The sequence below is a fragment of the Triticum dicoccoides genome, chromosome 7B, assembly GCF_002162155.2.
Source record: "Triticum dicoccoides isolate Atlit2015 ecotype Zavitan chromosome 7B, WEW_v2.0, whole genome shotgun sequence".
In the NCBI taxonomy this organism is placed as follows: domain Eukaryota; kingdom Viridiplantae; phylum Streptophyta; class Magnoliopsida; order Poales; family Poaceae; genus Triticum; species Triticum dicoccoides.
In genome coordinates, this window is record NC_041393.1 from 144464546 (window position 1) to 144475724 (window position 11179).

At 53.0% G+C, this 11179-nt stretch overlaps 1 protein-coding gene across 1 annotated transcript; it reads left to right on the plus strand.

Moving 5' to 3' along the window:
- The first annotated feature begins 6441 nt into the window (after positions 1-6441).
- LOC119341985 (squamosa promoter-binding-like protein 1) lies at positions 6442-10938 on the plus strand. The gene is made up of 11 exons (XM_037613831.1): positions 6442-7404; positions 7483-7655; positions 7766-7936; positions 8041-8108; positions 8198-8272; positions 8388-8495; positions 8654-8771; positions 8852-8993; positions 9078-9219; positions 9313-9930; positions 10175-10938. Exons 1-11 carry the CDS (start codon positions 6917-6919, stop codon positions 10607-10609), a joined length of 2538 nt encoding a protein of 845 aa, XP_037469728.1. The 5' UTR covers positions 6442-6916; the 3' UTR covers positions 10610-10938.
- Positions 10939-11179: the final 241 nt, after the last annotated feature.

An 11179-nucleotide genomic window follows, 5' to 3' on the forward strand; every position in this document is an offset into this window, starting at 1 on the left:
CCGCTGCTTCCAGGATGGGCACTTCCGGAAGGACTGCACAAACGACATCGTGTGCTTCAGATGTGGTCTGTCTGGCCACGGCTCCAGGGACTGCAAGCGCCCCCGCAGTCCGGCGCCGCCGGAGGAGTTGAGGCGGAGGGTCGTGGCCAAGGTGTCGCGCCAGGGCGGCTGTGCTGCGCCTGCTGGCAGGGGCTCCGGTGGGCTGCCCGGAGGCCTTCCCGCGGGGCATGGCGCGGGGTTCCCCGCTCCGCCGCCGCCTCCGCCGCCCTCCCCGCCGTCCTCTGCCCCGTCGACCTGGCCTCGCCTCCCGGCGCCGAGGCTGGTCCTTCCCCTGGAGTCGGAGTTCGATCCTGCTGATCTGTGCATGGTGCGCCGTTCCCAGTCCATGGAGGACATGGAGCAGCGTCTGCAGCTGTCCATGGTGGCGTACGCGGCTGGCGCGCGGCAGGATATCTCGCCGGAGTTCGTGTTGGAGGTCCTGCAGGCCAAGGCGGGCATTGAGCCACAGTGGGTGTCGGTACATCGCTTCCGGCCTGAGGATTTCCTCATCGTCTTCGCACGGCCCGAGCACAGGAGCCGGGTGTGCGCCATGCCATCTATGGATCATCGTGGTGTTAGGATGTTCTTCCGTCAGTGGAACCGGCAGGCTCAGACAGTTCACGCGGTGCTCCGGAGCAAGGTGTGGCTCGAGATCGAGTGCGTTCCTCCCCATGCTTGGGAGCGGGAGGTGGTGGAGCGTCTGCTGGGATCATCGTGCGTGGTCGATGCAGTGGCGCCGGAGACGAGCTCCCGGGCTAACCTCTCGTCCTTCAAGCTTACGGCGTGGACGGCGGACCCGGAAACCATCCCTACGCTCTGATGGTTGGCGGTGCTGGAGCCTGGCCTGGGTCTGCAGCCCTCCCAGCCAGCGTTGCTGCATTACAAGGTCCTCATCCATCTGGCGCAAGTTCAAGATTTCCCGGAAGCAGAGGAGCCATGGTTCCTTGGAGGTTCTTCATGCAGTGGGCAGAGTGGGATGCCGGATTCGGATGGTAGCATGGACGGAGGTGGTGGCGCTCCGGCTCGCCGGCGGACCTGGCAGTTCGGTGCTCGGGACGTCAGAGGTGGAGCGCAGGCGGGGCATGGTGGTGGCCCGTCCAAGAGGGCTGGCGACGGTCGAGGGGGTGAGCCTGGCCGGAGTACGGCCGGCACGGCATGGCGGCTGCCGGCCATGGAGGAGTTGCCGATGGTGGCACCGGTGGGCCAGTCGGCGCACGTCAGGGATCGGATTGCGGTCAGGCCCTCTGCTTTTGACCGGCTGACCAGGCTGGAGACACCAAGGCAGGATCAGGTGGGACCCACGGAACTTTCGTCAGATGATAGAGCTGTGGTGGTGGTAGTTGATCAACGGTCTTCTCCGGCGGGCGATGAGATGGAGACAGGGGCCAGGGGCCTACAGGCGCAGCAGGGCCTGCACCAATCGGCTGGCCTGGAAACGACTAGTCCAAGGCCACAGCTGGCTTCCATGGTGGTGGGGCCGGCCGTGCAGGACCCAATGGCACAGACGGGTGACGCCTGGGTTGGCGTGGGCCAACAGTTGGATGCCCAGGGCGGGGAGATCCCTAGGCCGGACTGCGATCAAGGTGGGCCAGAGCCTAATTGCGACGGCTAATCGCATGCCGTCCAGAACGGGGGGTCTCCGAGGCGGATCCGCGTGATGGTGGGGCCAGAGTTGGAGGGGGACAGGACCGCTGTCTCGGCTGATAGGGGAGATGTGGCGATGGCCGCTACGCGCCAGGCACGCCCTGCGGAGGCAGTTGCGAGGGACCCGGCTCAGGACAATGATTGTGGGACTCTTCCTACGAGGCTGGAGGTGGAATATTCTACACCTGCATTGGATCTTGCGATCATGCCAAGGACTGATGGTAACCATGCATGCATGGACACTGTTCACGTAGCGTCCGGGGATTCCGCTGCGTGCGTGGGCGCGTCCCAACAGGAAACGGAGGGCATGACAGCACAGGAAGTGGTGGCTTATGGCAAGCTTAAGAGTTTCTGCACGAACATTATCAAGAAATTGGCACCACCGCTGCTCCGTGAAGTCCAAGCATCGCACCTACGACCGGAGGCGGAGCCGTTCATGCCAAAACGCACGATGCGCGCATCCAAGAAGATGGCAACTGCGAGCCGGTCCAAGGATAGTCCAGTTGAGAATGTGCTGCTGCATGCTCTGGGTCTAGTTCCAGATGACCTTGTGGTGGATGATGGGGTGGTAAAGGAGCTGAAGGCACTGTTCGATTCCCCCCTTCGTGAGCAGCATGTCAGGGTCATCGCGGCTCTCTTCGGAAGACGGTGCCCAGTGAACAGGAGATGAACGTGGAGAACGCGGTGGTGGTGTGTGCGCGCTAAGCGGCCCGTGGTGGTGTTGGTGGTCGATCCTTCATGGATTCACACCCACATGTGTTGTGCTGGAATGTACGTGGCCTCAACAATCCAGCCAAGAGGAAGGCCGTTAGGGAGTTCATTAGCTCAGTTAAGGTGAACTTGGTGTGTCTCCAAGAGACTAAAATGGATGTAATGGATCAGTTTACTGTGATGCAATGCTTGGGGCCATCTTTTGATGGTTTCTCCTACCTGCCGGCTGAGGAGACTAGAGGGGGGATCCTTATCGCGTGGAACACCTCAGCTCTATGGGTGGATAACTTAGTCCCCAATGCCAATTTTATTTCGGGGTTGGTGCATACCAGGGAGGGACAACCTTGGTGGATCTCGGTGGTGTATGGACCGCAGAGTGATGAGCTGAAGACGCAATTCTTGGAGGATTTGAGGGCTAGGAGGCTGTTGTGCCAAGGACCATGGATGATTTTGGGGGACTTTAACATGATCCTTCGCGCCTCTGAGAAAAACAACTCTAACGTCAACCGGACCATGATGGGGAAGTTCAGGGATTTTGTTGACGACCACGAGCTCAAGGAGATGTACATGCACGGCAGGAGGTTCACGTGGTCGAATGAGCGAGACACACCCACGTTTACTAAGATTGACAGGATCCTTATATCCGTTGATTGGGAGTTGGAAAATGCAGAATACCTCCTCCAGGCGCTCTCCACGGGAGTCTCTGATCACGCGCTGCTGTTGCTTACTACGACTGTGGGATTCTTCCCCAAACGCAGGTTCCGGTTTGAGCTTTTTTGGACTAGGTTGGATGGGTTTGAGGAGGCGGTGCAGGAGGCTTGGGTGTGCGACCCCGCGATCATGGATCCGTACGCCAGACTGGATGCACTGATGAGGAATGCGGCTGCATCGCTTCAGGCTTGGGGTCAGCGCAAGATTGGTAACGTCAAACTCCTAATGCGGGTGGCCACTTGGGTGATTCATAAGCTGGATGTTGCACAAGAACGAAGAAGGCTGGAGCTGAGAGAGATTTGGTTGCGCCGCACGCTGAAACAAGCTCTGCTTGGCATGGCAGCCCTGGAACGCACTATTGACAGGCAGCGCTCGAGAATGAGATGGCTCAAGGAGGGTGACGCAAACTCCAAATTGTTCCAGGCGGTGGCCAATGGAGGCAGGTCAAAGAACTATATTTCGCGTATCAGAGTTGGAGAGCAGATCATTGCGGAGCAAGAGAACATGGAGGATGCCTTCTTCCATGCGTATAAGCAGTTGCTTGGTACGGCCCAAGCTAGGGAGCACACCCTGGATCTCCAATTCATGGGGATCGCCCCTCACGATCTTCAGGAGCTAGAAGCCATGATTACGGAGCAGGAGGTTTGCGAGACTGTAAAGGAGATGCCACCTGACCGTGCGCCGGGGCCGGATGGGTTCATTGCCGCTTTCTATCAGCGGGCCTGGCCTATCATCAAGCATGATGTTATGGCGGTTATGATGAAGCTTTATGTTGCGGATGGTAGGGGCTTTGCTAAGCTGAACAAGGCGCATATCGTTCTCATTCCTAAGAAGCCAGAGGCAGAGGAGATTGGAGACTTTCGGCCTATTAGTCTTACACACAGCGCCCCCAAGCTATTTGCAAAGGTTCTCGCTAACAGGCTTCGAAAATGCATGCCGGAGATCGTGGGCATGAACCAGTCGGCATTCATTAAAGGACGGCACCTGCACGATAACTTCCTCCTTGTGAGGCAAGTGGCCAGGAAAATTCACGATCGCAGGGCGCCAGGGGTGCTCCTCAAGCTGGATATCTCGAGGGCCTTTGATTCCTTATCGTGGCCCTTCCTCTTTGAGGTCCTGGAAGCTAAAGGGTTTGGGAGAAGATGGTTGCAATGGTTGGCGATTCTGCTGCACTCGGCGAGCACCAAAGTTATTGTCAATGGCGTGCCAGGTCGGAGGTTCTACCACGCTAAGGGTTTGCGCCAGGGCGACTCGATCTCCCCGCTTTTGTTCGTCATCGCCATGGACGTGCTGACATCGTTGGTTCATAAGGCAATGGAGCTTGGAGTGGTGAGCTCATATCGTGGGATCTCGGCAATGCAACGGATCTCTATTTACGCGGACGATGTGGCCATCTTCATTAAGCCCACCACCACAGATCTGGAGTTCATCACGCGGGGTTGGAGATATTCGGTCAGGCCTCAGGATTGCGTGTTAACTATCGTAAGTCGTCGGCTATTTTGATCTGTGGTGATGCTGTGGACAGTGCCAGAGTGGCCAGAGTTCTACAATGTGGCATTACGGAGTTCCCCTGCAGGTACCTGGGGCTGCAGCTCACCATCAGATGCCTCACCAGAAGCGACTGGCAACCCATGCTTGACAAAGTTAAACTTTTCGTGCCGGGCTGGCAGAGAGGGCTTATTCAGCGCCCAGGACGGCTTATTCTTGTGCAATCGGTGATCTCCGCCAAGCCAATTCATCACCTTATGATTACGGATGCTCCTGACTGGGTGTTTGAGGAGATGGACAAGTGGATGCGCTCCTTCTTCTGGGCCGGGAAGGACAAGGTGAACGGAGGCCAATGCCTCATTGCTTGGAGTAATGTGTGTCGACCCAAATGCTATGGTGGCCTTGGTGTGAAGAACCTCAAGCTACAAGGGCTAGCTATGAGGGTTAGATGGGAATGGTTAAGACGGACAGAGCCCAACAGGCCTTGGCAGGGGCTGTCCATGACCACGGATCTGGAGGCTCGTGAGGTCTTTGATAGTCTGGTGGGCATCGAAGTGGGGAGAGGCGATCGGGTGCTTTTTTGGAGGGATCGTTGGATCCACGGTTTTGCAGTTAAGCACATTGCCCCGCTTGTGTTCGCCATGGTGCCGACTCGAGTAATCAACAAACACACGATTGAGCAGGCTCTCACCGACAGCAGCTGGTTGGAGGACTGCCAGATGGGATTTTCTTTCATGGCCCAGCTTCAGCTAATGCATCATCCAGGCCATTGGCACGGTACCTAGGGATGCGGAGAGCTTGGATGTGTTCACCTGGCCTTGTTCCAGCTCGGGCTCATACTCTGCCAGATCGACTTATGCCAGACTTTGCGTGGGTCACACCAGGTCGCCCTTCGCGACATGCGTTTGGAGGAGCTGGGCACCTTTGAAGTGCAAAATTTTTGCCTGGCTTGCTCTGCAGCACCGCATCTGGACCTCTGATCGGAGGGCACGTCACGGCTTACAGGACGAAACATCTGCTTGCTACACCTGCTTACAAGATGAAGACAATGCCGACCATATCCTAGGCGCTTGCACCTATGCACGGGAGGTTTGGCACAGGCTCTGGGACCTTCTCGGGATTAACGTACCAGGACACGTGGCTGGTGAAACGATTCTAGACTGGTGGCTTAGGGCAAGGAAGGTCTTTCACTCTGCAGATCGGAGGGGGTTTGACTCCACTTTCATCGCGATGATCTGGGCGCTATGGAAACAACGGAATGCACGGGTCTTCAATAGGTTAGAGCAACAACGTACCCCAACAGAGCTTGTGTTGATGTTGCTAGATGAGGTTGCCGAGTGGAAGGCAGCCGGGTTGGGTGTAGGAGGACTCCAACGATTTGTGAGGAGTTAGTATAGGGTCCTAGGCTGGTGTGGGTGTTGGTTTGTATCTGTGCTACACGTTTGTTCACATTCGTGGCGCACGTCATGTAATAATTTCTCTCCTTCTATAAAAATATGGTACGTCTTTGGCGTACTCTCGAAAAAAAAAAATCTCCCCGTGAAGAGATAAGATAAGGTCCAGGCAAAGCGGTGGGCAGTTATCGGAGCAATAAGGACGGTTGATTTGCATCTGATCTAACGACGCGCGCTCGGCCGGCCGAACTTTCGGTCGGCGTGCCGGTTTCAAACGTTTCCCTTTTGTCGGGGAAAAAGAGTGATCGGACAGTCAAACACGGCAGATTGTGTGGTGTGGGAGGCGACGGATCGGTCGACCGACGCCTAGTACCTGCCTTCGCCGAATAGGGCGCGCAGGCGGAGGGTGTAGGGGTACAAGGCGCCGCCGGCCGAGGGCATGCTTTGGCCCAGACCGGCGTCAGCACGGGCTCGGCCGAAGCATCACGGGCAGCCGTCCTGCCGGCCCGCCTCCAGCCCCCGACTGAAAGACAAAGGAGTGTCCTGCTCTTCCAAGGTTCAAATGGCATGGTGTCACTGTCCGACTCCCGAGCCGAGACGAAGCTGCCAAGCGCCAGTTAAGGCGGAAGAAAAAGAGGCATCCCCCGATGCGAATGTGCCGGCACAGGGGGAGGTCCTGCCTGCCCAGGATACTTCGCCCCAGGTTCCACCAATCCTCACTGTTCGCCTCCCCTTGACTCTTGATTGATTTTTCTCAGCTCACGATTCGGTTCCAAGATAGCAATATAGTCCAGTTGCACATGGTGGCTTTTGTATGATTAGCACTGCCGCGCTGATGCATATGTATAGTTGGGGAATTTAGTTGAATTTCGAGATCTTTAGCAGTTTCGTGCCTAGAACAGAACAGGGGGAGGGGGGTTTGGGGGAGAATGTCTGGTGGGCTCAAGAACAAGAAGAAGAAGGGCCACGAGTGGGATTTGAACGACTGGAGATGGGACGGCAACCTCTTCCTGGCCACGCCGTCGCCAAACGCGGACGCTCCGTCAGGGTGCGGCAGCAGGGAGCTTGGGCTAGCAGAGGAGGGGGGCAGTTTTGGTGCTGCTGCTGCTGACAAGAGGAGGAGGAGGAAGAGAGTCACCACAGTGGATAACCCCGAGGAGTGCAGCAACACTGCGATTCTTCATCATGAAAGGATTGCTGTTCGGAGAGGACAGATGGGCGAAGAAGAGGGACCTGCCAGTGCAACAGCAGGTGCATCTTCCAGCTCTGCTCCATCTTGCCAAGTCGACGGCTGCCACGCGGACCTCGGCGACGATAGGGACTACCACAGGAGGCACAAGGTGTGCGAACCGCATACCAAGTCGACTCTTGTTCGTATCAAAAACATCGAGCATCGGTTTTGCCAGCAGTGCAGCAGGTTAGTCAGCAATTAATTTCTTCATGCCTAAACTTTTAATGGTGTAAAGGGGAAGAATCATTTGACATTTGTCTCTAGGTTTCACCTTGTTCAAGAATTTGATGAAGGGAAGAAGAGCTGCCGCTCACGTCTGGCAACACATAATAGAAGGAGGAGGAAAGCCCCAGCTGAGGCTGTTAATTCCTTGGGTGAAAATCAGTCCTTAACCAACACCTTACTCCTCTTGTTGAGACAACTCGCTGGACAAGATTGTAAGTTTCTCGGATCGTATGTACGGCGCAGTGCTATACATTGATTTTTACTGGTTCATATGCGATCGATCGATCCATGCTCATATAACCTCAGTGTTATGTCTTCGCAGCTGCTGCTAGCTCATCTGAGCAAATCAATGGTCCCAATCTTTTGGTTAGTCTTTTGAAGAACCTTGCTGCTGTTGCTGGCACACAGGCATGTCAAGATATGCTAAAGGATGCAACCTCATCAAATGCTGGTAACTATGTTGGGAATCAAAGTGGACCACCAGTTCATGCAGGTAAATAGCCCTTTGATTAACTGCTGCTGCTGCTGTTGCACAAGGCAAATAAGTACACATTCTGAAATTAAATGATGTGTGGACCACTTGACATGTGTCCTCAGAAGAGCCTCCTGTGAAAAGACGTGCGCAAAATTTTGATCTAAATGATGCTTATGTCGAGGAAGATGAGGTACATTATTTAGGTTGATTCTCTTGGGTTTTCCTGCTGACTAATTGCGTCTCAGCTGCAGCACCCCTGATGCCCCAAAACATTTGCAGAGCCGAACAGATAAAATTGTCTTCAAGCTTTTTGGTAAACAGCCAAATGATTTTCCTGCGGATCTACGTGCACAGGTCATTTACCATATGCAAATTGGGAATAGTGCCTCTCTTTGACAACTTTATCTCTTCATTTTTTTTGACTATTTATTTCTTCAAGTTTTTGGTTCAAATTGTTTTTTATTTGCAGATCCTAAACTGGCTGTCACATTATCCTAGTGACATGGAGAGCTATATCAGGCCTGGTTGTGTAATTCTAACTATTTACCTTCGTCTTCCTAACTGGATGTGGGATAAGGTAGCGCTGCTAATACTAGCGTTCTAAACATGCTTATCTGTTACCAAGTGAATAAACTGCTTACGAATTCAAATAGCAAAACCTAAATTATGAACCTTGGATAGATAAGCATAATCCTCACTTACTGTTATTTTTCTTTTGTCTGAATTCCTCTAAAGCTTAATGTCGATCCAGCTCCTTGGATAGAAAATCTCATTAGCATATCCACAAATGGTTTCTGGGAGACAGGATGGCTGTATGCTAGGGTGCAGGACCGCCTCACATTAAGCTGCAATGGTTTGTTCGCCTTATTTCTCTCTTTATATTACACCCTTGTTCTTTTTCTATTTTTATATGTGGTTTCCCTTTCTTTGCAGGCAGGCTTATGTTAGTGTCTCCCTGGCAACCTGTAATAGGTGACAAGCATCAGATACTGTGTGTAACTCCTATTGCGGCTGCCTATAATTCGACGGCAAAGTTCTCAGTGAGAGGCTTCAACATAGTTCAACCAACCACAAAGTAGGTACCACGCATTAGTCTGCACTCTGCACTGACCTGACCTGGATTTTATCTGACTGACAATAATGATGATATTCGTTACAGATTACTCTGTATATTTGATGGGAAATATTTAGTCCAAGAAGCAACACAAAAACTACATGATGATACTAGGATTCAGCAAGGCCCTAAATGTCTGACCTTTTCTTGCTCCTTCCCTAGTACAAGTGGAAGGGGGTTCATAGAGGTGAATTATCCCTTTGGTGTTCTTTCAGTTGTTTCTCTTTATGCATGCTCATTTCCCTTTTTAAATTACGTAATTTCTTGATTCCTTTTCCAGGTTGAAGATTATGATCAGAGCAGCATTTGCTTCCCCTTTGTTGTCGCCAAAGAATGTATATGTTGTGAGATTAGAATGTTGGAGGAAAAACTGAATATAATTGCATTTGGTGATGCCTTGGAAGGAAGAGAAGATCTGATGGCTTCTCGCAGCCAAGCCTTAAAGTTTCTACATGAAATAGGGTGGCTTCTCCAAAGGAGCGACACACGAGCTACATCATCCAAGGCTCCGCAACAACATCATGCGGTGGGCTTTTCTGCTGCAAGATTTAGGTGGCTCCTGTCCTTTGCGGTTGATCAGGAATGGTGCGGCGTGGTAAAGATGCTGCTGGACACCTTGTTCCAGGGCAATATCGATGTCGCCTCACCAGTTGAGTTTGTCCTGGGAGAGAGCTTAGTATTCGCAGCTGTCAACAAGCGGTCGAAGCCTTTGGTTGCCTGCCTATTGAGATACACAACGAAATCTGCACCGGTGGGCGGTGGAGCCGTGGCCACACCAGCCCAGTTCTTGTTCACGCCTGACATGATTGGTCCATCGGATATTACACCTCTCCATGTTGCAGCTACCATCACTAATGCTGCTGCCGTTTTGGATGCTCTGACTGATGATCCCCAACAGGTACTTGCACTGAACTCTCATGCTAATTTTTTTTCCTGAATTGATAAATTTTCCACAGCTACAACAACAACAAAAAAAAACTAGTGTGTGCAAATCAGAACCTTGTTGAGTAGTAACAGCAGAGTTCTACATCGGTGTTGGATCAAAGACATTGAAACTATGGTTAATGAGTCGCTTCTGCTTGCAACATTTTCTCCCTGTCTTTTATTTTCTTTCCTGAACTCATGCGGCCTAAATGTGGCAGCTGGGGATCAAAACGTGGAAGAATGCCCGCGATGCTACTGGGTACACTCCAGAGGATTGCGCCCGGCGGAGAGGACAAACCTCCTACATCCAGATGGTCCAGAACAAAATCAACAGCAGGTTACCTGCAGCCCATGTGTCTGTTCCCATGACCACCACTGGTACTGCCGCAGAAGCAGGTCGGCCGAGATCAACTGATCAGACCGTATTTGAATTCGAGAAAAGCCCACCGGGATGCAGACAGTGTGTCCAGCTCCAGCACATTGCCTACCGGCCCTGCCCAAACAGGTTCTTGTCGAACAGGCCTGTGGTGCTATCCCTGGTCGCCATTGCCGCTGTCTGTGTCTGCGTAGGGTTGATAATGCAGAGCCCGCCGGTCGTCCGCGGTGTGCCAGGCCCTTTTCTCTGGAATCACATCCGTTGGGGACCCACTTGAAACGGCCAGTCGGCTGCAGGTTCTGCTATAGTCTGTGTACTCGAGAGTGAGGATGCTTGTGATGGACCAAAGTGCAAATTATGTACATTATATGAGTTGTGGAGTGCCTAACTCTGCTTCAGTGCTTAGGTAGAGTACAGTTCTATTGCATATTCAACCTTTTCATGGCTGTGCTGCGATTGAGAGAAACGGTCACAAGAGCCCGGTATACCTTCCTACTGAGGTGGCCGGCAAGCATCACCTCGCAATTCTCTGCGTGCAGGAGACCAAGATCGATATTTGGGCAGCGGGTAATTGGCCCGCGTGGCGGGGCAGCCATTTTATGAGACAAGGAGATCCCGACCATGACATCGCACACAATTGGGGGCGCTTCTCCATCACTGCCAACGTTTCCATAATCGTCGGCCTCCTTTGGTGAACCTTGGCTGATCAATGATGACTTCAATTTGATCTATGAGGCTAGAGAAAAAATAACCACAAACTTAACAAACGTATTATGGGTATATTTAGAGCTGCCATCGATGCTGCGGGGCTGCGTGAAATCAAATGCAAGAATAGAAGATTCACGTG